Source organism: Notolabrus celidotus, chromosome 3 (genome assembly GCF_009762535.1).
Source record: "Notolabrus celidotus isolate fNotCel1 chromosome 3, fNotCel1.pri, whole genome shotgun sequence".
Lineage (NCBI taxonomy): Eukaryota > Metazoa > Chordata > Actinopteri > Labriformes > Labridae > Notolabrus > Notolabrus celidotus.
In genome coordinates, this window is record NC_048274.1 from 2,281,511 (window position 1) to 2,308,563 (window position 27,053).

At 40.8% G+C, this 27,053-nt stretch overlaps 1 protein-coding gene across 1 annotated transcript in view; it reads right to left on the reverse strand.

Moving 5' to 3' along the window:
- Nucleotides 1–27,053, reverse strand: part of hsd11b2 (hydroxysteroid (11-beta) dehydrogenase 2) — a 33,953-nt gene that overhangs the window by 2,552 nt on the left and 4,348 nt on the right. The window contains exons 2-4 of the mRNA XM_034679517.1: nt 12,606–12,818; nt 7,575–7,760; nt 5,288–5,425 (exon numbers count right to left, since the gene is read on the reverse strand). Of these exons, the coding sequence (XP_034535408.1) occupies nt 5,288–5,425; nt 7,575–7,760; nt 12,606–12,818 (537 nt within the window). The remainder of the gene's footprint in view (nt 1–5,287; nt 5,426–7,574; nt 7,761–12,605; nt 12,819–27,053) is intronic.

The window sequence follows — 27,053 nt, forward strand, 5'->3', positions numbered from 1 at the left end:
TAAACTTTCCCAGAAAAATGTTCCCCAGGTGATCGCAAAGAATTCATCATCTACAGATCATAATGTTATTAAAAGATTCTGATAATCTGGAGACATCTCTGTGCAAAAGGGACAAGGTTGATACCAAATAACCAATAACCAATTTGATGCGGCACTGCATCAAAAAGCAGGCATGACTCTGTAGTGGAAAGCACCGCATAGGCTTGAAACCATTGTCCGTAAACACAGTTCATCACAGTTTGCACATTGTCCCAACTTTTGGGCGATTGGAGTTGATCAAGTGAAATAAAGAAATAAATCTTACAAGTTTTTCATGATTGATTTTAAATTGGCTCATATAACTACAAAAATATTTGTTGAAGCTTATTGATTTTTGGACGAAGATCAGCATGAAGGATAAGCATGAAGGAATAAGGCATTGATACAGTTTTTGACCTTGCACTAAATTTAGAAATGATTGGACTCTAGTGTTTAAAATGGAAACAAATCATTAAAGTGAATTTCTTTTGAGTTGAAATGTTTGAGGTGTGAGCCAAGAAGAGATCCCTGTCAGGATGAAAACGTCTAAAAGGGAGTCAAACAAAGAAACCATAAATCAGATGGTTGCACTGAATTATGGAAATGATGTCTTCAGAAGACAGGTATGGATTTAGTCAGGTTTTAAAAGCAGAAACAGCACCAGTGGATTGAAAACTTACTGGAAAGTCCATAAACTTGGACTCTGTTACAACCAGCAGGCCAAAGCAAGCAGATCTCTGAGGTCAGTAAGAGTTAAAAGTTCACTGATTTACTCTGGGGATGATGGAAAACCTTGTAATTCATCAACAGAATTTTAAAATTGATTTTGAAGGTAACCAGGGAGATACAACTGTGAGCTGGGAAGGGGATTAGATCTCTGCCAGGAGTCTGTAGTTCAGCTGCTACAACCAATCATCTCCACGTGAGGACATAAAGCACACATAGCTCTGATAAAAGTATCATTGTTCTTATCTCAGATGTGTTCCCCAGTAGTTAGAAACACGATAGTATCAGTTCATTGTGTTTTGGCAAAAGCTTTGCTTGTTATCAGAGCCAATGCTAGTTCTTGGCAGGTTCTTAATATTTGTAACACGAGGGCCAAGCAGTGGCTGGATTTGATTACGTCCAGGTGGTTTCTTTTTTATGATAATGAGAGCACAGTGAACCATGATGAAGATCAGTGCTAAACTGAGCCATATGTAACAGAACAAGCTATACTTCTTCACAGCAGTGACACTAAACATGTGTTGATGTACAGTTGCTGGATTGGCTTCTCAAGTTTACTCAGTCTGTGTTTAGTGCAGACGGAAACAGGCCAGAGCCAGGGTTGTAAAGCAGACCGTGGCATTCAAGGATTGTTTTGATTGTAGTTTAAGATGATTGAGCTGCACATTTAAACATTAAGATCTTGAGAAAATGTGTTTCTCATTCAGTCATTGAGTTATTTAGTGTGTATCTGTCATACTTTTGCATCATTAAACACTGAATACTGCATTTCCAATGATGCACCAGGGCAATGTCTTTATTAAAACCTCTTGTCTGGTAAACAAACCATCTTTAAGAACTCCAATTTGCAACCTCTCGGTCTGCAAAGAGAGTGCCAAAAACTGCAGTTCCCAAAATGGCCACTAGAGGCTAGCTGCACAAGTGATTCCGTCCCATTTCCCTCTGTCGAAATGTCTAATTACAGCAGAAGTATGCATGCTCACAGCCTGATTCAAAGATGCTTTCATTGCCGGGGAACATTTCTCAATACATGATGTGAACTATGTGGGGGTTGATTCGTTACATAACTCGTGTTTATTTGTATAAAGGCTTGAAGTTACGCCAAATTATATGCCAAAGGTGTGGTTGCTTTGGGTGAAAGGAGGAAGCTGCTAGCTGTCTGCCATCAGCTCAGCTTGTTTAGTCCCTGAAGTGAACCTTTCAGCTTTGTTTGTGTTGCTGGTGCCTATCGAGGAATTTTTAAATGTAAATACTGGACAAATACAGATTCCTGTGTTTTATATTTCATAACTATTTATCCAAGAAGGGTGTGCTCCACTTTTTACAAAGAATGCATTGAGGCTGCTTATAACACCAAGAACTGTGCTTCATTTCCCCTTGCTATCTGGTCATCTCAAGATCCAATTTACAAAGCATATTGCAGTTTTGCAGCTCTGTGCAGTTTGCTCTTGTTTTGCAACTGATGAGCTGTCAGCATCTCAACTCTCTGCAGCACAGAGCTCTCATCCCCACATTTGCCAGGTAGTGAATCAAAATGTACAACCTTTAGAGCTCAGACCTCCCTCCTCTTTATAGCCACCATCTTACCCAGATATGGTAATTTTCTGTTCTTAAAAACAAGACTTGAAAATGTCCGATCCACAGCTCTAAAAATGGACGTCTACAAACCAATAAATGGCACCATGGTGGCTTTGGCCAGTTTGTTTTACAGCCTACTGTATGTTGAACATCTGTGGCTTTTATTTTACTATCAAGAGAAGTGTTAGACATTAATATCCCTTTAGGTCATTGGCAGCCAGCAGCCTGATTACTATGAAGTTATCAGCTTGTTGTAACTTAAGAATGAGTCAGCAGAACCAATCGATGGAACCAATTTTTGGTGTAAAGCTGGAGAGCCGAAGCAAGTCTGAATAAAGTTCATCGACTCAGTCGGCTGGCGGCCAAAAGGAGCTGCTCCAAAACCCCAAAGAGTAATGGCAGGATTAGGAGTTTGAACACAAACCTGTTCCTTCAGGATTAAAGTGAGAACAGGAGGATAAAGTGTGCCGGGCTGCTTCCAATGAGTCATCAGATGATTATCTAAATACTACTTCGCCCACTGGCCTTTATAGCTGCTCTATATCTCCACATGAATCACCGGTAAAGTCCCCTGAATGCAACAACTGCAGCTCGGAGAGAGCCGTTAACACCAGGAATTAAAACTCTGAGAAAAGGAGTAAGAGGAGGAAGATTGGCTAAGAGTCTGGCTCAGTGTGTCTTCAACCCCCTAATCAGCCTCCATCCTGCAGGGTTTCAAAATCCAACGTCAGCAATTTATTCTTTGTACTTTGTGTGAAAACAGATGGTCTGTCCCACATGTGGTCCTCATTAAAGGAGTGTTCTCCTCAGCAGGGGACCTGTCATCATGTTCAACATGGGGCCAAACCACAATATACACAACCCCGAGGACAGAACAGCATCAGGAAGAGGAGTTTGGTTTGTTCCTGATCATGATCGATAACCGTCTGATCGACTGTTTCTCACCGTAACACCTCCCTTCATCACTCCCTCTAACCTCATCTGTCCCACATTGAACTGAATCCAATGTTTGGATATCCAATCATCTTCTTTTGTTTGTTTTCTTTTAGCAATAAAGTTTTAACCAGTTTAAATTCTTGGTTCACTCTAACCTCTGTTCACCTCCTACTGAGTCCTCAGCACTGACGGGAAACCAGGACACAAACTGCTGATGTGGATTTCAGCACATTAAAGGGATCACTTAAGGCTTTATTTTTACATGGTTTGGGGTGTAAATGATTACTGGCGGTAAAGAGTTTGGGAATATCGCTCAGATTGCTTTTACCAACTGTGAACCAGGCCGCAAAGACTACACAGGAACGCTTTGGGGCAAATGGACTGGCATTTCCACATCAACCAAAGTGGGACTTTTTTGTTAATCTTATAGTCTGACAATAGTACAGAAATCAAAATGGTTTTAGGGATGCATCAAATCTATTGGCCTAAATAAAGGAATTATTTCACATTCAACTGATTCATGTCTCAGCAGGATGCAGAAAAACTCGTCCATGCATTTATCTTTAGCAGACTAGACTACTGTAATGGGGTCTTTACAGGACTCCCTAAAAATTCCATCAGACGGCTGCAGCTCATACAGAATGCTGCTGCTCGAGTCCTAACAAGGACCAAAAAAGTAGACCACATCACTCCAGTTCTTAGATCCCTACACTGGCTTCCTGTCTGTCAGAGAATAGACTTTAAAATCCTGCTGATGGTTTATAAAGCACTGAATGGTTTAGGCCCAAAATACATTGCTGATCTGCTACTACTTTATGAACCACCTCGACCTCTGAGGTCATCAGGTACTGGTCTGCTTTCAGTTCCTAGAGTCAGAACGAAACATGGTGAAGCAGCGTTTAGTCATTATGCACCATATATCTGGAACACACTCCCTGAAAGCTGCAGGTCTGCTCCAACTCTCACCTCTTTTAAATCAAAGACTAAGACTTTTTTATTTGCCACTGCCTTCCTATCTTAGATTATTTTAACCCACTTTAAATTAAAATTTTAATGTAATTTTTAATATATTTCTAATTTTCCTTTTCTTTTCTGTTTTATCATATTTGTCATTTTAATTGTGTTCTTTTATGCTTGTCTGAATGTTTCCAATGCTTTTAATGTTTTAATGTAAAGCACATTGAGTTGCCCTCGTGTATGAAATGCGCTATACAAATAAAGCTGCCTTGCCTTGCCTTGCCTTGATAAAAGCAGTTTTATTTACTTGTATTTTATCAGCAGTTTTTTCATATACTTCAATACCTATTTATGAATCAATTAAAATAAATAAATAACACATCTATATTTCACTTTTAATGTATTATTATTATTATTAGTATTGGTATTCACATAAAACTATGTAAGGCAGGGAAAGAGCATAAAAAAAGTAAATAAAAAAAGTAAAAATAATAGATGAAAAAAAATGAAAATGAAAATATGAATGTTTTTAATGTTTTTTTATTTATTTAACTGATAAAAGTAGCTTTTAGTTAGTTTATATTTTATCAGCATTCTTTAAAAATACTCCAAGGCCTATATATGTGCCAATTAAAATAAATACATAACATATATTTTACTTTTAATGTATTATAGTTGTTATTATATTGCTTGTATTATTATTTAATTATTTCTCTATTCTTCCTTTTCACAGAAAACAGTGTAAGATAGGAAAAATAATAAGATAAGTAACTAAAAAAACTAAAAATAATAAATGAAAAAAGTTGTTTTTATGTCTCATTTACTTAGCTTTTTCTTTATTTCTTTATCATGTTTCATAATTTTTAATCTAATTTAATCTAATGTTTTATTTACTTATTTATGAGCCCTCACATTCGGACACAGTAAGCGGTGGGATCAAATCTAACATTTCAAACTGAGAAAAAAAAACAAGCCCAGCAGCAACAAGTTGAGTGTGTGGATGTTTTTCTGCAAAACATGCACAGCAAGTGTTCAGATGGGAGGAATAAAGTCACATTTTTGACTCTGTTACCTGTCCTGTATGCAGAAGGCAGGATGGTACACACGTGGACCCCCCATGGTTCCAGCTCATGCCTCAGGGTGTTGGTGAAGAGGTTGAGAGCTGCTTTGGACGCTCCGTATGCTGCAAGGCAGGGGAACGGCTGGTCACCTGAAAACACACAAGTCAACCAATCAGCTCTTTGTTTCATGTGCAAACAGGAAACAGCAGCTGCAGTTTTCTTGCAGTTCAAACTTTCAGTCCATGAAGAAATAAGACCCTCCAGTTGCAGTACTTTGATCAGTTGCTTTCCCTTCAAGGATTACACGGCAGCCTCTTTTTCAAAGCCTGATCCAAAGACAACTGGACTTGAAGGTTGAAACTCTTGGAGTCGTTTCACTTCTCCTCCTAAAGGCTTCTTCTTCCTCAGCTGTCCTTTCACACTCTCGCACCAGTCGAAGGGTGTCCTTCTCAAAATGTGAAGAAGCAAGATGTCTGTGAAGGATCTCAGTCATCCAGGATATGGTAATTCAAAGCTCGATCCAGCCCTCGACTGGTGGGAGAGCGTGAAAGGACAGCCAAGAAATTAGTCGACTACAGAAATCATTCTAAGGTCCAGAGGCGTCTATTTCTAGCTCTGTCCCACGGTCAGAGAAGGACTGAAGACACCTTTGGGATGGGAGGTGAAATGTGAAAGTACCATGACTTTGGAGGACTTTCACAGAGAGCCTCAAGATTTGTCTTTTTTTATCTCTTTTTCTAAGAAGTTGATCAAACTGTTGACATCTTGTTTTGTCAGTCGAGTATCAGAGTTGTTTTCTTGTTTTTCTGCTGCCTATCAGCTTTAATCAGATCCACAGATTACAGTGAAGAGTCACTCAGATTGTCCTCAGAGCTTACTGATGATATCTCATCCTATCCTCAAACCGCCAAATTACAACAGCAGAGCTTACAGGGTTTGGTCCGTGTGCAGTCAGGAAATGCTCCAAGAAGCTGGAGGAAGAGGAGGAGGAGGAGGAGGAAGGGTAGGAGGAAATTCATGCCTCTAATTATAGGTCGTGAGTCCAGATCACAGGCTGTCTAAATCGGTGGTTTCCCCCCCCAGATCTGAGATAAAGGAGGCTTTGTGAGGAGAACATGTACGGAGGAGTTCTAGGAACACACTCACCTGTACGGACACATTACTACAAACTCATATCAGACATGAGTGATTTATAAAAGGAACTAAAAGATGCATTAAATATAGTTTAATTTGTCAAACTCCCAACTGCAAAGAAGGTGCAAAATATAATCCTATGCAAGATCGAACTGGATTGCATGTGTTGTATTTCACAGAGCATGAAACTGATGTTCTGCACACAGTTTACAGCTTCTGCATATTTTCCACTCATGTCCATCAGAGGATTATTTCCTGTAGATGACTCTTGGGAGCAATTTGAATGTTTCAGTGTGTGCTGCAGTCTGCTGACTGTGACAGCTGCATAGATAGATGCATTAGAGACACTTTTTCAATGCACAACCAACTGTTTCAACTACTTTGAAACAGACTTTGCAGGATTTGAGCAGCAAGCAGAACAACTCTTGGATGCTGTGATCGCTCTTTTGCCGTCCATGGGTCGTGGTTGCCTCACACATCCATCTCTCCTGCAGTGCTTTCCAGCTCCTCCAGGCTGGAGGGGATCTATTATCCCTCCCAGTGCATTCTGGGTCTACCCTGAGGTCTCCTCCAAGTTGGATGTGCCCAGAGAACCTCCAAAGGGAGCGCCAGGAGGCATCCTCAACCACCTCAGCTGACTCCTTCAATGCAGAGGAGTAGCCGCTCTACTCTGAGCTCCCTTTAGATGTCTGACCCTTTCTTTAGGGGTGAGTCCAGCCATTATTCAGAGGAACTGTTGACATTTTAAGTATTCACTATAGGAGGGAGGGAGGGAGACAATCCGCACCCCTGAGTGCTGTTGGATGAATCTGATTCCGGTCCATGTTTTTAAGTTTCAGAGAATGAAATTTGATCGCTTTTCAGGAAATAAAAAAACTTCAACTCTGCACAGAACATTTGTGAAATCTAAGAACCTGCAGAGCTTACAAATCTGTCGTTGGGGAGGTGAAAGCTGCTGATTGATTTGGTTGCTCTCAGTTGGATAAACAGGCGGCAGAGATGGGCAGCAGCTCTGTTTGTTTGGTTTGGCTGTTTAAAGGCAGCAGTCAGTTCATCTGTGGTTCACTTCTTCTGGAACATTCAATTAAGATTTATGACGGCATCTTACTCTCTCTCTCTCTGTGTGTATGAGTGTGTGTGTGTGTGTGATTGCTGGTTACACACCGGCAGGGCTGGAGATGGTGATGATTCGACCCTTGGCCTGTCGCAGCAGCGGCAGGAAGCTCTTTGTGATGCTCAGCGTGCCGAAGAAGTTGACCTCCATGCAGCCGCGGAAGTTTGACATCAGGGACAGCTCGGCGTCTCCGAAGTTTACACACACGCCCGCGTTGTTCACCAGACCCCACAGACCTGCCACACACACACACACACACACATAACAAAGATTTGAGAGGTGTGTTTACACAGCGGTGGGAAACCAGAGCTGATAACAAAGCTGTTTTCACTCATAACGGACATGTTGACACTGGTATGAACCTACACAGAGCCTGTTTCATGTGGCCCGGTTTCAACTCTCTTTACACAGAGCTGAACTACAAACCTCTATATTTATGCATGCATCCAAACATCCTTATTTGTATGATGTGAATGTTTAATGTCAGGAAGAGAGTAAAATCACAACTTCTCCATGCCCAGAGATTTATTTTATTTGTTTTTTGCTGTTAAAGCTGGGGTTGGTAATCAGATTTAGATACACTTTTTGCTATTCTGGTTAAAATGATCTTTATGTCCTGATGGTAATCAATACATAATGTGTTCTTAAAAAAGAAGGAAGAAAAGCTGCTATCTACAGCCGGAGTAAACCTGGGAAAACACCAACCAATCAGCCTTTTTTGGGTGCCAAAATTTTAAGCCATTCAAATCCCGTCCTGTCGTTCTGCCCGCCTCCTGCAGAGCGTACATTTCCCATTTTAGACGGAGTCATGAGGACATGCTACATTCAAATTCATGCTAGTTTTCCAAGACTGCCAACCCCAGCTTTAACTGCTAATACATATTATTTGCAATGGATGACAACATATTTATAAAAAGAATAATTCACCATGAAGTGAAAAAATCTACAAAACCACTTCCTTAAACTCAATTTGAAGACTTACTCATTCATCACTTCAGCTTTTTGTTGCTTTTCAGCTACAAGTCTTTGATTTAAAGATTTAAAATCTAACATTATTCAGCCTGTCTGTCAGAGGAGTGACCTTTGAACTACATTAATAATTACTTATCTATTTGTGTCTATTTTTTTTATTTTTGTAATTTCTTTAATATTAGTTTCTGTATTTTCTTCTCCCTATAACTTTCTCACAGTCTCACATAACTTTAATATCAGATTCACTTCCTCTTCCTCTTTTAAGAGTCAGCACTGACAGCATGGCAGGTTGGTGTCTGTGGATCTACAGACTAATTGCACCAAACTCAAGAACTCTCCCTCCCTTTTTTCCAAACTGCAAAAATAAATATGAACTCTCCTCCTTTGATTTTTTTTCTTTTGAACAAAGAAGATTTATGTTTTGTGTATATTAAAAATCTGTTTGTGTTACCTTGCAATGGATAATTTAAACTTCCTTTTGTGTTTGGTCTTCTTGATATTTACACACACTGGGCTACTCCAGATTAACTTTATTTCCACCTTATTTCTTTAACCCTCCTGTTGTGTTTTTTTCTCTGGAACAGAAATTATGTTCCTGGGTCAATTTGACCCAAGGCATATTCAATTACCCAAAAGTGTCAGAACCCCCAAAAATCCCAATACACATTTGTTTTTAAATCAAATTTTTAGCCTCATTACTAACCACTTAAATCAATATTTAGTCCATTGTTGTTCTTTAATTCTCACAGATCATGGTTCAATGAGGATAACTGACTTGTTTTTCATTAAGATTAATGTTAAAACTTTTTTATGTACATTGGAAAGCCCTAAATATAAATACAATAGTTTAACATGACATAGATTTTTGTTTATTATATTTTTCCATTTTGATTTTTTTTTTTTTTAAGGAAGGGATGTTGATGAATTAACATGACACCTCTTCAGTCACATGCTGCCCAGATTTTTCTGCTGCATTTAGCTGCCTAAAATAGACTTTTAAAAGGGTCAATTTGACCCACAACATGACAGGAGGGTTAATCTCTTTCTGTCACATTAATAATTAAGTTTGAAGTTTTTCTCAGTCCTGATTTCTATTTTCGTGACTCAAGTTTTGGCTGTTATTTGGACTAATGCAGTGGAGGACTCTAACTTAGAGCTCATTTGCAAAAACAGATAACTCTGTTTTAATAAATGTTCAAAAAACACATTTTTTTTAATATACATATTTAATAAAGTTACATTTTTAAGATACCTTTAATTAGTAATGTCATTTTGACTTAGTCAAAGTCAGCCAGCTTCAGTTGATTGATTACACCTAAAGCTAGTAATAGAAAAAATGTGTTTTTTGAAACAATTTGACATTTTAAAAAAGTGAGTTATCTGTTTTTGCTTATTCTTCAATATTCATTTATAAAGTGTATTTGATAAGGATGATACAAACTACATTGTATAACTTCCTCCTGTTACAAACTACAAAAAACTTACAGAGATTGTAGCTATTGCTAAAAGAAAAAAGATGTCAAGATGCATTAAACAAGAGGAAAAGACGACGACCAGAGGGTTAATATGACATCAAGTTTACATAAAGTGACAGTACACTGATTCAGATCTGTTTTAGTGCTCCATTTTTTTCTGTTCACCTGCATGACCTTACTGCTCCTCACTGATTGTGTTTCTGTTTATGTAACTCATACAGTCTCCCCTCCCTCTGTGAACATAAGACTGTAATCATGGTCAACACGGTTGCCTGCACTACACCATGAGGTCATCTCTCTCTCTCTCCTGTTCTGCAAGTGTAAACAAGCCTCGCTCGGCCCTCATCTCGAGCGGCTGACCCAGAATCCCACGCTTTGTTTAACGAGCTTTGTTTGGGCTGAACTGTTCCTGAGCTGATGAATGATAACCAGGAAAAGAACATCCAGGCTGGCAGGCTGACAAACACCTGAAGAGCCCGCCCAGGTGACCTCCTGTCTGCACTTTTCTGCAGGAGAGTAAACAGTGTGTGTGTACATGTGTGTGTACGTGTGTGTGTGTGTAATTATCCCATAACTGACTGTAAATCAGAGTTCTTGAAAAGAAGCAGGAACAATTACATAATGATGAGCTTTGAGCAGTGATTAATGGCTTTATAACACATTCCTTCTTTTTGTTCGTACAGATTGAAGAATGGTTCAGAGTTTGAAGGATTATTAGTCACTCCATGGAGGGAGTGGACGTGGATTAAAGGTGTAAATGTGGTTCAGAATAAACAACCTGTTGGAGCCAGAAATTAATAATTAGAGCGAAAGACTCATCGAGGAAACAGCTTGTGCACAAGAGATAAAAATAATCACCTCTGTGGGACTACAGGTTACAGTGTCATTTAGCAGACGCTTTTATCCAAAGCGACGTACATGAGAGAACAAGAACAACACAAGCAAAGATCTAGACAAGAGGAAACAAGATCAGTAAGAGTGACAAAGTGCTTCAAGTCCATTTGGGTGCAGGTACTGCCAAGCAGTGTAAAGGCAATGCACAAAAGTAAGTAAGGAACATCTACAATGAAGCAACCAAACCATTTAAGACCTTCCATTATCATCATCAACAATTAACATCACCACAATAATGACCAAAGTATAAAGTGCTGGGTCACTCCAGACCTGAACACAGAGTCCCAGAGTAGAGCAGGACAGTGTGAGTCAACTGTAGCTGGAAGACATGATCTGCCACTGGGGACAACAGTGGAGAACAGTCTAGCTAAGTGCATAGTGCTTCCTAAAGAGCTGGGTCTTTAGCTGTCTGTTGAAAGTAGAGAGGGACTCTGCTGGTACTCTGTATTTATCTTATTTTATATTTATTAATTTTTGTTTTGCTCCAAATCATTGTTTTTAATCTTTAATTTATCAAACATTAAGATTAATGCATTAACACATGCCGTTATTTCATAGCTAATTTAAAAAAATAGGAAAATAATGTTTGATTTTATTTTTTTCTCTTAATTTATTTTTAATCTTTGTATTAATTAACTCCTATTTTAGTTCTCCTTTTAGTTATTTAATTTTCAGATGTGTTTTTTCTTCATGACTTCATTGATTTGTGTATTTTTCATTCATTTGAAATGTCTTAATCCTGTTTTAATTACTTTTTAATACTTTTCTTTTTTACTGTAACTCCAAGTTGCTGTTTTTTTTTTTAATACCTCATTTAGATCCACAAAATATTTTCTTTTTGATGAAATTCTTTTGTGAATTGAATTTAAACTTACATTTTTATCAGTGTAATGAAGTGATATATATTTTACTTTTATTTAAAGTTTATAAAGTTTATAAAGTTTGCCTTCATTGCAGTCAAGAAAATCTGCAGCAAACCTACCGACACACACCTATCTGCACCGAGGGTTCAGTTTTCACTAATCACAGCCTGCATAGTACACACACACACACACACACACACACACAAGCACACGCACAAACACACGCGCACAAAAATAAACACACCGAAACATCCAAGCACGGTTCCAGCTTGAGTGCATGGGAGTGTGTTTTAAGTGACCTTTCCCTCTTGTTCTTTTATTACATCCACCCGCCCACTCACTTACGCGCACACACACACACACACGTACTCACACACACACTCAGTTTGTCCTTAAATGACTCTGAGGTAAAGCCAGCGGTCGGGGCTGACTAATTACAAAGCCAGTGGGAGCTGCAGGTCTGAGCCAATCAGAGACCACGGGGCCTCTGTGTGTGCTCTGATATGTGTGTGTGAAACACGAGACCACCGGCACTCAATACTCCAAAGTACTCCTCAGATAACTTTCATATACTGCTCAGATATTCCCAAGACACTCCTCCTGAATTCCCCTGAGACTGCCTGGGATATCATCTTCAGTTACTTCTCTCACACTCTCCACAAACTTCTGAGTCTGCTGAGATACTCTTCAGATACTCTTCAGATACTCTGACTGATTTACTTCAAAAAAGACTGTTTTATTGCTCAGATCCTTTCCAAATACTGCTGCTATATTCTTAGAGACTAATCCAGATACTCCTCTGATAGTGCTGATGATAAATTGCCTGACATGTATTAGAATAAGTAAAATAAGAGGTCTCTAAGCAGCCGGTCTCTACCTTTCAGTCCCAGTTTGGCCTTGGTGTCGAGCAGCGCCTGTTGGACCTGTTGCGGCTGAGTGATGTCCACCTGGAGGAGTGTGAGGCGGGACGAGCAGGTCCTCTGCAGATCTCTGGCTCCGTCTCCCGAGAGGTCCAGCACTGTGGCGAACACCTCGAAGCCCAGAGCGTCCAGACGCTTCGCCGATGCATTCCCAAAACCAGTGTCACAACCTGCAGAGACACGAGGAGGGGTTTAATCTCTGACCTGCTGTCTCACTTTATCAGTAAAATCATCACACAGTAAATAAAACAAACTCTCTGATGTTGATTATCTTATCATCTTATCACATTATCTCACCAAACGCCCGCATCTCTTGTATAGCTATGGAGAATACGAGGCTACCACACCATGTTTGTGCAGGCGACTCTTCTCTACGGGAAGAATTCAGGGGATTTTTTGGAGGCTAAAAACATTCATCAGATGTTGCTCCAGAACAAATTAAACACGGGAGGAGGGAGGCAATATGTTTTCAGAGAGATGCAGATGTGTGACCACAACACACAATAATCTTTGTTCAGCCACAAGCTGTTAGCACAACTACTGTGAACATCACAGAAGAACAAACAGGGTGTTAGCCAACAACACAAAGCGCTGACTTTTATCTCCTGTGAGTGGTTCAATAACCGAAACCAAAGTTTGCCGACTTCGACCACAGCTGAGGAGAGACAGAGCGCCAAGATTTAAGGACATTTCTACCAGGTGTAATTTTAAATGTGTGCAATATCAGCCACTAATGTATGAGTGCAGTTTTTCTCTTCTTTTTCTGCACTCAAGGTTAATCAGTGTCGTGCAAAATTTGAAAGAGATGCTTCCCTTTATGCATTACTCTCAGAACTACACCGCCAGTCACATCCAGTCTGTTCACAGGAGCTATAAAGGTGACATATCACGCTTTTTTCATCAATATATATTGTTCTAAGAGGTCCCCAAAACATGTCTTTAAAGTTTATGCTCAAAAAAACACTTTGAAATCAGATTTTGGTCTGCCTGAAAAACCCTCTTCTTCAGCCCTCCTCAGAACACTCTGTTTTCTCTCTGACCACGCCCCCTCAGGAAGTGGGTGTGGCCTCGGCTGTCCAGCACGTTGATCTAATGTTTACATGTTGGATGAATATACACAGCTGCTCACAGACCCGCGTTACTTCAACCCTCTGAATCTGATCCAGAATCTGATCCTGACGGAGTAGCGCCTGCAGCAGGACCTTTCCGAACCATTGGTCACAGATTTAGTGTTTCTTGTTGTTTTATTTATCAGTATGTCGACGTGTGTCTTGGTACACAGCTACCAACATGTAGCTATGTGGCTATGCTAACTAGCACTAGCACTTTTCCATGAAAACTAAAAATCATCCACTAGATCTTCAAATCTGCAGACGTGGGGAGTTAAACCGACCTTTGTGTTTATTAAGACAGCCTACAACTACCATGCCTCCCTCCTAAGCTCCTTGTTAGCACACGTGTGTGCAGGGAATGAAAAACGGAGGAGGGGTTGAGTTGTATTTTATACAGTCTATGGGCTGAACAAGCTCCGAGCTCTGACTTCCTGTTACAGACCGGATGGCGTTGTGACGTATGAAAAACACTGAAATCTGAAACGGCTGGTTTCAGCACACATTTACAGAAAGGTGGAGAAATCAGAACAGGGGCAGAATGGATTCTTTTCATTTTCAGGGGGTTTGTAGACAGGGACACAGATTTCAGGTAGAGAACCATTAAAAAGTCCATTTTGCATGATATGTCACCTTTAAAGAGGAATAACTGTGGAGTGATGAGTGTGTGTCAAACCATGCAAAAGCTCATATTTAAGAGTTTTAACAATTTTAAAAGAGTCTAACAGGAGCAGCTTTTTGAAAAGGTGCATAACAGTGGATTATGTCTGATTTTGCATCATTAGAAAAGTAGATTGTGGCTGTTTTAAGAGTGCATTTGCAGCAGATTGCTGTCTTGTTTTGCAGTGTTGAAGCATTCGATTTGCGCTCATATGAAAGTGAATCATCTTTATCTGATTTTATAAAGTAAGAACAGGAAATGATCTTGATTTAAATGTCTTCATAAGTAGACTTAGTCATATTTGCAGCGTGAGAACAGAGGGATGTTGTTGGTTTCACGGTGTAACAGCAGAACGCTTTCCTCTTGTTTCCTCTGAGACTACAGTCGATCATCATCTGATATAACAGTTCCTGTTTGTCTGTCTTCACAGTAGATTATTGTCTGTTTTTAGTGTGTGTTGGCAGGCGCAGATTGTCCTGTTTTACAGTGAAGCTGTAGATTATTGAAAGGTTACAGTACGGCTGCAGTAGATAATTGTTTAAAGAGTACATCTTCTTATTGGTACCAGGCGTGTTGTGTTTATTACTGTGTTACCTCAGTAGACGATTAACAGCATCAGTTAAGCTTTACGGTGTGACAGCGGTAGATTGTTGTCTGCGTTTGAAGAGCGGTCTAACAGCAGTAGGTTATCATCTGACTTTACGATGCCATAAATGCAGCAGCAGTCTTGATCTGCTGCACAGACTGTGACAAACAAACAAAAGCATCAGATCTATAAACTCTGAGCAGCGAATATGAGAAGATCAAATCCCACAAGCGGGAGTTACAAGCAGCTTCCTGCAGCACTGAAACAGATTTGATCAATGTGTTCTTCAGCTGATGTTGAAATCCTGCTGATCAACTTTCACCTGCATTGCGTCCAACACACAGCGGACGTGGTTGTGACATAATCGTGAACTTCCCACAGCAGATCTGATGATTGGATGCTTTAATTACAGACGTGTCACAGCGACAAGTTTGGGCTAGAGAGATTTGATAAAGCTTGCTATATAAATCTAGAGAGCTGTAAATATGTTGGCTATTATCAGATTGTAATCACACTGACAGGTCTCGCCTGCAGAGGAGGAGGTTCAGTTACATAACATCTAATGTAAGGAATGTATCCACTGTTGTTGTGTAATTTAACCCTCTTGTTTATTCCTTCTCTGGAACAGCTCTAATGTTCATGGGTCAATTTGACCCAGTGCATATAAGTGGAAGAACCCCCAAAAATCAAAATCTGATTTTCTTTAAATTAAATTTTTAACTCCATTACTGACCATTTAAATCAAGATTTAGTCCATTGGTGTTCTTTAACTCTCACAGATCATGCTTCAATCAGGATAACTCACTCATTTTTCATTAGTATTAATGTGAAAACTTCTTTAATGTACATTTCTAAGCCCTAAATGTAAATACAATAGATTTACATGGCATATATTTTTGTTTATTTTATTTTACATTTAGATTTTTTCTTTTCTTTATGAAGTGATGTTGATAAATTAACACCTCTTCTGTTTTTATGCTGCATTTAGCTGGTTTGGAAGTCATATATTACCTGAAATAGACTTTTAAAAGATAGATAGATAGATAGATAGATAGATAGATAGATAGATAGATAGATAGATAGATAGATAGATAGATAGATAGATAGATAGATAGATAGACAGATAGGTAGGTAGGTAGGTAGGTAGGTAGGTAGATAGATAGATAGATAGATAGATAGATAGATAGATAGACAGACAGACAGACAGACAGACAGACAGATAGATAGATAGATAGATAGATAGATAGATAGATAGATAGATAGATAGATAGATAGATAGATAGACAGACAGACAGGTAGGTAGGTAGGTAGATAGATAGATAGATAGATAGATAGATAGATAGATAGATAGATAGATAGATAGATAGATAGATAGACAGATAGACAGACAGACAGACAGACAGATAGACAGATAGACATACAGATAGATAGATAGATAGATAGATAGATAGATAGATAGATAGATAGATAGATGGATAGGGACTTTATTAATCGGGAAGGTTCCCTCAGGAAATTCAGATTCCAGCAGCAGGTAACACCAAAGGACAAAAAAAACAGCAAGCAGATAAAAGGGTCAATTTGACCGGTAACATAACAGGAGTGTTAAAACAATGAAAGAGCAGAAGATTAAATATTAAAGATGAAAGATTTAAAAGACATTTTATATAAAAATTTAAGTCTTTATCAAAGACTTAAACATGTGGCAGCAGAAATGGAGCTTTTAATATAAGTTGTCTTGTTTAATGGTTTCACTGAGGTTGGATACTGTATCAATAGTCTTTCTTTTGAAAAATAAAATCTGATTTAATGTTTTTTATTGTTGATTTTGTTATAAACGTAAGCTAAAAACGTATTTGTTCAGTCTGGCTTTTATGTAAGGTTTAACAATTTTATTACGTACCTCTTACTTTAATGTTGATTTAAATGTTGCTTTATTATTCTTGTAATTTTAACTGTTATCTTATTCTATTTTATGTATTTATTCATTCATTTACTTAGTTTTTATTTATCTACTCAGTTTTATTCAACTCTTATCCGTACCCTTTTTAAATCTATTTATTTTAACAATTTTTATTCTTAATTTTGATGCTTTAACTTATTTTAATTACACATATTTTATTTTTGGTGTGTATTGGTCTCTATTTTATTTGATGTTATTCTTATTATTTCTAATTTTTATTATTATTATTATCTTCCCCTAATATGTCGTGCCATATTTTCATTTCTGCTTCTTTCTTGTTTTTCAATCACTGTAAATCACTTTGAGTTGCATTTGATTTGTATGAAAGGTTCTATATAAATAAAGCTTGATTGATTGACTGATTGATAAAAGCAGTAGAGACTACATGTCAGGCTAAAGGAGTGTGTAAAAATTCAAAGTGTGCATTATTTCTAGAGCTGCTGTTTTTAAATCATCAGCAAAAATAAAAATCAATCTCAGTTTAAAGTCTCAAACTAGTCAGAACCAGGCAGGTCCAAACTGTGTCTCAGTCTAATATCTCTGCTAGGCTCTGTTCTGCCGTGTATAAATCTCTGAAGTTGGTTCAGTATTTGAAAATCAAACTGGAGTCACTCTCAGGGCAGCAGGTTTTTTCCAGAAACAAAAAGAGGGAGCCCTCCTCTCTGCACGTGCACGTGTTTTCCCAGAGGGGAGTTCCTCCCTGAACAGGCCCTCCCCCAGAGGGATCTGTCACGTACCCCTCGACTCCCCCGTTTCCCAGAAGTCCCAGCACCTACAACCTGATCTGCTGCAGTACTCGCTGTTCTGTTTGTTCTTTTGTGCGGCGGGTGTTTGAGAGAGCTCTGCTGGCGCGGCGTTGGCATGCTGCTTGACTCCGTGTCCTTGGAGGACTTCCAGAGTCACGTCCCGAGGAGAGAAACAGAGTGAACGCTGGCTCCAGAGATAAATACCAGCACTCTACTCTGCGTTACGGAAACACACAGTACACCTGATTCACACACACACCCATACACAAACACAAACACACACTGGCACACACACTTTGAGTTTACCTGCCAACTTCACTGATGCATGTCTGAGCTGTGGTTGGTAGCAGTGACAGTTTGACAGGTGATAATAATAGTGTGAGTGTGTTGTAATGAGAATTAAATGAATGTGCTGATAAAACAAACAGGACTATTTTTATTCCCCACCTAAAGGGCACTCCCGTATTTTTAAACCTGGGCACTGTTTGAACATATTTTGGGCTCTCATTGAGTAACTCATCAAACTTTCACAAGAGCCCCGGTGATTGTTTCAACTTGTAAACGTGACACAGGACGTGTGACTGCAGTGTGGAGTTTGCAGCAAATGCACATGCATGAGAATAACCTTGAGGAGGTGTTCTTTTTTTGGGGGGGTGTGAGTATCCTGCTTCACGTTCAAGATCTAGGAAATAAGTTCCCCATAAAACTGTTGTTTGCATCTGGTTAACTCTTTTCTGCTTTGATAATACACATGCTTTTATTTTGAAAGGATGTAATAGATACTTCCACTTGGTCGTAAAATTTCAGGAGTGTAAAGAAGCAGCTTACAAAATGATCAACGGTAAAAACCTGCAAATGTTAGATATGTTAGCACCCACTAAAGAGGCCAAGCTCTCTCTCTCTCTCTCTCTCTCTCTCTCTCTCTCTCTCTCTCTTTTAACTGCAGAGCTGGTGTGCAGAAGTTACTCCTGTCATGTAGTCGACACGAGGATCAGGAAGAGAGAGAAGGTGCTAGCTTGCAAACACAGCTAGCTCAGTGGGTCTTCCAGGTATCGTCTATGTGTCTTCCCTCAACTGCAGCATCCTCACCTGCTGCTGCCATGTCTTTACGCCTCTATTCAGCTACACATGGCAATCAGGGGTGCAGCTGGCTCGGCTGGAAGTGAAGCTTCCAGCAAAGCAGACCAGTACCTGATGACCTCAGAGGTCAAGGTGGTTCATAAAGTAGCAGCAGATCAGCAATGTATTTTGGGCCTAAACCATTCAGTGCTTTATAAACCATCAGCAGGATTTTAAAGTCTATTCTCTGACCAACAGGAAGCCAGTGTAGGGATCTAAGAACTGGAGTGATGTGGTCTACGTTCTTGGTCCTTGTTAGGACTCGAGCAGCAGCATTCTGTGCATGGAAATATGCAGACAGCGCCCTCTGCTGTTTCAAAAGGGTATGTATACTCATTTTTCATCTCGCTGATTTGCATAGTCCCTTTTAAGTATTGATTTTTAACTGTCTTGCAAGTTATTGTTGGTAAAGAAACAGACTGAATTTAATAGTAATGCCTCTTAATGACTTACTAAAGCAAATAAAGACCATCACTGACAAGACTGATTATTAGGCAAAGTCGGCGAAGGCCCTCTTGTTTATATATTGGCATTTTAATGCTTGCAATCAATGCCACAGGGCCGGTGATGGATCAGACGATTCACAGACCTCTGAAGGAGCAGATTTTTAAACATTTCCTGCAGCAAATTTTCACAGTAAGCTGAATAAAAAGCACCTTACTGAAAGCAAATGGTCGGTCTAAGTAGGAATCTCTTCTGTAAGGTTATCTGACACTTAAAATAACAACCTGATTCAGTGGTGAAAACATTTGGGATGCATCTCTCCAAGAGTTTCACATCAGATCCACCAAAGTCCACTTCCCGGCTCCAGGCTGAAGCAGGTTTTCTAGACCCTGGATCCTAAAGCTAATTTTGGATTATGGAGATATTTTGATCGTGAATTGAACGAGACAGTTACTGAGAACGTCTGCAGATCTGTGGTTCTCGGGTTTCTGTGAAGACCACACACTGTCCCACATTCTTCGCCCCGTACACTGCTGACCTCTCACAGCATGGCGCCATATTTGCTCTCAGGGCCAGTGGAGGTGTGTTGCTCAGTTGTCAGAGCGACTAACAGAAATGAGTTGGTCCCTCTGCATCACTAACTACACTCTTGGGCCCCCCGGTCCGGACAGCCGAGGGTTCCTCTCTGGAAACTGGAGCTCACACGAGCATCCCCGGCGTCAAATAGACTAAATCGAAACAGAGGATTTATATCTCCATGAGGCAGACGGTTTTGGGTTGCAGCTGAACTCTGGGTCGTGTTATCTCTGCTCTGTGTTATATAATGGGGCCGGGGCTCCGAGGGGCTCCTCACATGAAGAAATAAACGTGATTCTGTGCAGAGACGGGCGCGCACGGGGCAGCAACGGAGGTCAAAACACACATCTGTCTGTGGGAGGAAGCTTGACGTCTGCAGACAGCCGCTCCACCTACACATACGGACATTGAACTATCGTCTGGTCTGCAGGCCGGACGACTCACTATGAGCTGAATCCCATTTGGATTCATCGATCTAAACTCTTGAACGCTTTGTTTGCATAATGTGATTCTTTCCATCCCTTTCCATCCTCACCTGCAAGAAATTGGGTTCCACGGTTAATAAAAGACGCCATCTGATCCAAAGATATTTGATCTTAAACACATGTGAGAACCGGTCAGCAGTCGTCCGTGTTAAGAGTATGAAATACAGCCCTGTTCAACTCTTCGTTCTGCTCACGTCACTCGCTTCAAACATCAGAGCGGAGGGAGGAGACGTGTGTCTGTAAAGATCTGTTCACGCTGGATGTCTTGTTAACCAGCTGTGAGACACACCTGGAAGTCATCACGGCATCAGATTCATGATTACCGGGAATCAGAGCGCCATCACTGCCATAAAGACACGCGAGGGGCCGTGACCCTGACTGCTGAGGGGTCACTTAGCGGTCACATAGATCCACTCTGAGTGTTCTTACCTACACAATCTGAATCTTCAATCATGTTCCTAACCTTCAGCTGTTCCCCTTAAAGTCGTCTACCTCTGCTTCTCAGGGGCGAATCACGAAAATATGGATTTCGACATCTTGCAGCACCATGATTTGCACATCTGCTACTCCCACTATCTCCCCCATCTTGACATCCAATTCACAGCGCATGTTGCTCTGATGATATTTAAGCACAAACATGCTCATAAAGATTTGCAGCTTGTTGCAGTTTGCTCTTGTGCTGCGTCCAGTTGGAGAAGTGTGAGCAGAGCGACGTTGTTTCTTTCATAATGTACAAATTAGTAGGGGTGACCTCAAATAGGGGAATATTCAACGATTCGTTCTAACGAGCCTTAGTCGACTGCCAATCTCATAGTTGAATATTTGCATATGAAACGTGGATCATTCCATTCAAACCATGGGGGTGCTCAATGTCTAATTTTACATTATTTTCCGGTTTCCTGTAAAAATAGTGTCTCATTTATCCTATTTTGATATAAATATAGACTTATTGAATGTAATTCTGAGAACAGCTCTTGAAGTGTTAAATCTCCTTAAAGTGGTAATTAAATCTCCCCTGGTAATTAAAGGTGGACTCTCCCATTTAGCGGGGACCTGTGGAGCAGACGTACCTCAGCTGGTCTTTAAATCTTTCTACGTTCATGGCAGCTCAAAATGTCAGGAAATAAAACTTCAGATGATCCTAAAAACTAGTGATGAAGACGAGGAGCAGCTTCATGAAGAGGGCTGTGAGATCAAGGATTACCGGACCACACAAAAACTGTACGGGGCCAAAAGAACCAGGAGGGATACCCAAAGCTGTCTGAAGCCTCAAAAACAATCCACAGCATCCCATCCACCTCCACACCATCAGAGAGGATATTCTCAAAGACAGGATTTACAGTCAACAAAGACAGGAGCGCACTTCTGCCCATACACACGATGGTTTTCCTCACGTACAATTTGAAAAGACTCAAGCGGACAAAGACGAGATGAAAGACTGTTTTAAAAGGTTCTGTTAAGAGATTTAAAAACCCTTTAGCTGGTTCAGGTTTGATTTTGAACATTATACAAATGTTTAGTCTTAAGTTGGACAAACTACCCTCTGCAGTGCTGCTCTCTGCTGTGTGAACACTGTTAAAATATCTCCTGATTCCTTTCTCTATAGTGGAGCGTTGTTCCATGTTTAACTGATGGTGGCCTTATTTGAGTTTTCTCTCCTTCATCACCTCGTTGTTTTTACAATATAGATTTTAAAAATCTAAGTTTTATGCTCATAATATTCTGTTGTCCCTTTTACTTTAAGCTCTGAGTCTCTTAATTGTAAAGGGTTATGTATAATATTGTCATGCGGTCACCATCATGCAGACTTTGGGTCAATAAGGAAAAACAACAAACATTCAACTATCCGTCGACTATGGGCAAAATCTGATGAATCAGATTCGACTAAGCAAATCCTTAGTCGGGCTCACCCCTACAAATTAGTGCAGCTTCTGCCAAGATTCTGAGTGATTTCAGCTGTTTTGATGACATTAATGATGCTTCAAGATGAAACACGACTGTTTTTCCCCATTTTTAATATTAATAAATATAATCTGTGACAGGGGAGTGTGATTATTTGCAGTTCAGAGTGCTTCAAGCGTCACTCAAGCTTAAAGTTTGACACAGCCACTGAGGACTACAATAAGACACAGGCTGCAATAAAAGAAGATTAATCAGCCTTTTATGAGCTTGTATAAAAAATAACACGCACAACAATACTTTGTTAATACGTACTGTAGATGCAGTAAAATATGGGATTAAAAATCATTCTCAAAAATTGGCCGATATCAAGTACAGATCTTCAGGACTGTCCCGTCCCAAGGATGCCCTGCCTTGTAAAAACCTTTATGAGGTTGCATTTATCACAGAGTCTTCATCCTTTATGTGGCTGTGCAAAGCAACATGGTAAAGGCCGGTCCATCTCCGATCTGTCACAGCACCAGATCTGATAGGTTTCTATTCTAGTCAATGTGTTAACTTCCACTGGATCCGCTCCGTTGCGTTCCGGCTGCGTCTCTGATCCAGCAGGTCGGAACCCTCCGGATCAGATACACAAGACTTCTATTTGTTGCTGGATGCCGGAGCATGATGCATCAATCTCAACAGAGCAGATGGAGCGGGACAGGAAGTCAGGCACCAAGTGGTGATGACATCAAAATTTCAGGAGCAGGGCCACACCTCAACCGCGCCTCTTCTGTTTTCCCATAAATTGAAACCTGACCATTTCCTCCTTTCTTGCTCTCATTTCCGAATCCCTCCCTCCCTTCCCTCCTTATCCACAGGGCCCTGAGGGGGTTCGTCGTGCCTTGGTGCTATGGCGGATCCCCTACGAAGCTTCCCCAAAGCGACAACGAGTTCATTATCGACCAATACAATAATCCGTAATCAATAAACTATCTTTCAAATCTCATTCTGTTGTTGTTGTGGTCCTTGCTAGTGAAAACAAAATAAAAACATCCGGTTGATTTTCAGAATAAAACACTCTGTGTTATCACCAGATCGTATTTCACTTAACTACAACAACAAACCAAAGTCATGATGAGCGGAGCCAGGCCTGGAGTCAACAGGTCAGAGGTTTTCAGAGGACCAGAAAGACAACATGGATGAGGAGAGGAGGAGGAAAACCTCGGTCACATGACTCCAGCTGCCCGGTGGTCCTGCTCCATGCTGCGTTCCAAAAACGAAACAGGTGGGTGTTGACGGGCGAGAGAGCATGCAGCGGATCGGAGACAGACCGGACATGGATCTGGTGGAAGTCCCATGTAAGACTGCATCGTGCTTTTTGTAGTCCATGTTCGGTAGTTTGTGGTTTTTTACTCAGCAGATTCACGGGACACCAGAAACATCCTCCCAAGCAATGCTGGAGTTGTCTTTTCCTCACTCCTTGTAAACACCTTGCTTTGACTCTATGATGTTTTTGCATCAAGGTTAAGAACAAGTGGTGAAGCAACGTCATGGAGGCTGTTTTTTTCCAGCACATGTTCCTGCAGGATCCCAGAGAGGGTTGTACGGGTCATACATGGAGGTCCAAGGATCTTTGAAAAAGTCTGACTGAAGGTCTTCAATGCTCATTAATCCATCCAATCCAAATCACAGATCTTTAAGAGGAGATTCACAGACTGTGTGGAGGTCCACCGCTCTGAGCTCAGCACAGATTGAGGCCACATGGTCATGTTCTCATGGTGGGCTGAATATTGGGCAACATTTCTAAAATGTTCCTGCATGGTGTTTGTTCTGTTGCAGCCATCCTCTCTGTGTGAAAACAACACAGACCCGCCGTGGAGGTCATCGTTGCTTCATCAGTTGGAAACTCTGTGGTAACAAACAGTCGTCCGACTGTGAGCAGAGGTCATGTGACAGGACGAGGAACAAAGAGTCAAACCTTTAAATAACTGACGACGGCGACGAACATCGGTAAACATGTTCTGTTCGGTTACATAACATCGCTCCGACTGTGAGGCCTGATGGTTCCTATCACAGATGAGTCTCTTCATCAGAAACCTTCATCCATTTAAAGGAGCCATCAAAGCTGATCGGCTTGGTGTGCATTAAGTTGAGCTCTCATTAACTTTCTAGGAACACAGGAGGAGGGAGAGAGGAAGGAGGGATGCATTTACAAAGGGAAGGAGAGAAGGGACGTAAATGTATGGAAAAAGAGGAGTGAAGGAAAGATGGGGATGAAAGAGGAGATGAGAAATCAGAGAACCAGGGGAATACTAAATTTAAGATGTTAGAAATAAAAAGACAAAAGTTATAAGTGAGGGGAAAAAGAGGAGAAGAAGGATGCAAAGAAAAGAGGGAGACATCTGAAATAAGAGTCAAAGAAAAGAGAAATATATAAGTGAAAAACAAGGTGTGAAAGAAAAAGGAGAAAATAAATGATTGATGGGGAATTCTAGGAAATACAAAGGATAGAAATGCAAAGGATAGAAAATAAAGGAGGAGTGAAAACGACGGATAGCGCCGACTAATAGATGAAAATTGAAGAGTAACTCTTGGCGAGTGGAGCGGTTGTATTTCTGTTCTTGTTTCTGTTGGACGGGTTTTACTGCAGCTGTGTAACTGGAACCTTTGGACCCGGAGTCAGCGTCTCCCCAGAGCACCGGCCACAGATCGTTACGGAGGGGGAAAACCAGCGACAGATCCAGAAGTGAAGAGCAGCCAGGGAAGATTCGAGAGAGAGCTCTCTATCCAAACATGCTCCTCCACTTGGATCGATGGTGATGAAATGTGCTGCAGACGTTCATGTTTCCCCCAAAGAGGGAAGTCACATCTTTGTTGCACAGCTCTGAGAAGTGCAATCAGCAGGAGGGCCTTAAACCTGCGTTTGTACAATGTCCAGCAGGGGGCTACAAAAGAAGTCTGATTGCATGCAAGTAAATGAGACAATGAGCCCAACTTCGGATTGATTCTTTAGGTTTAGGAATCCTGACTCCTTAAAAACGAAGATCAAGCAACGCAAGATGCAAGATGCAAACAGCCAGCCCCAAGTGGACACTCAAGGAACTGCAGCTTTTGCACTTCAGCCTTTTCATACTTTAAAGGTGATATATTGTGCAAAATCAACTTTTTAATGGTTCTCTACCTGAAATATGTATCCCTGGCATTCCCTGCACATGTGTGCTAACAAGGAGCTTAGGAGGGAGGCATGCTAGTTGTAGGCTGTCTTAATAAACACAAAGGTCGGTTTTACTCCCCACGTCTGCAGATTTGAAGATCTAGTGGATGATTTTGATTTATCATGGAAAAGTGCTAGCGCTAGTTAGCATAGCCACATAGCTACATGTTGGTAGCTGTGTACCAAGACACACGTCGACATACTAACAAATAAAACAACAAGAAACACTAAATCTGTGACCAATCCTTCAGAAAGGTCCTGCTGCAGGCGTCTCTACGTCAGGATCAGATTCTGGATCAGATTCAGAGGGTTGAAGTAACGTGATCTCTGAGCAGCCGTGTATATTCAGCCAACATGTAAACATTAGATCAACGTGCTGGAGAGCCGAGGCCACATCCACTTCCCGAGGGGGCGTGGTCAGAGGGAAAACAGCCTGTTCTGAGCAGGGCTGAAGAAGAGGGGTTTTCAGGCAGACCAAAATCTGATTTCAAAGTGTTTTTTTGAGCATAAACTTTAAAGACATGTTTTGGGGACCTCTTAGATCAATATATATTGATGAAAAAGAGCGTAATATGTCACCTTTAAGTCTGAAGGTTGCTGCTCGGAGGCGACACAGCAGCTGGTGATTAATTTAAAAGGCTGTGGTTCACTATTTAGTGTGTTCCTTGCAACTGTATATCACCATTCTGAATCCTAACTTGGAGCTATGATGTGTAAGTTTAAAACAAGAGGCATGATTGAGAACCTTTGAGGATGTGGGCAGAGATTTAGAGGTCTGTAGCCAATTGATCTTCCGAGGTTTTGGATCGTCTCTCTCCACAGAGCTCCTCCTCTCCCTGATGAAAGGTCTAAAGAGGCTCTGAGAGGTGTCCTCCACATGACGGCAGGACGCCAGCCTGCAGCGCTGCCCGGTCAGCGAGCCCTGTGACTTCAACCCTCATCCTTCGAAGAATGTGCCTCTTTGTAGAGCGGTTCATTAGCTTTCTAAGAGGTTTACCGGGTCCTTTTTTTTTTTCATCCTCTGCTCTTATTTCCAGAGTGACCCTGCACTGACCTTTACAAGCTTTCAGCAGAGCCAATTAAGAATGAGCTGTTGATTAAGATCTCAGCCCTGGAAGAGGTTTAAATCAGCTCTTGGATATCTCATTTTACTGCATCAAAGCCAGCGCTCGAATAATTGGGAGGGCAAGGCGACTTCCCAACTGTAATAAGACCCAAAGTACAGACGTTAAGGTCTAAAGATCTGACACATGAATTCATAAGAACCTAGATGTCAGAAAAGAAAGTGGACCTGTTGAAACCCTGCCGTCTCTGGCTCGCTGTGTTTGCATTCATCGAAGGATTTCAGGCTGCAGCCACGTGAAGAAGAAGGAGCACATCCAGACCTGGTCATGTGCAGACTTCAGGGATTTTGAAGTGTGTTACTATGACACCAGACGACTTCCTGAAGCTCCCCCGGCTCGGCCAATAGACAGCTTAGTCTGAAGGACACACTGATCTGGATTGCTGCGGCACAACACGAGAGTGAAGTTCAAGATCAGAAATCAAGAGGAGCTGGATGGAGCGCCCTGGTTTCTGAACTCAATCTGTATTTATAGCATCAGATCTGGTTTTATCTCAG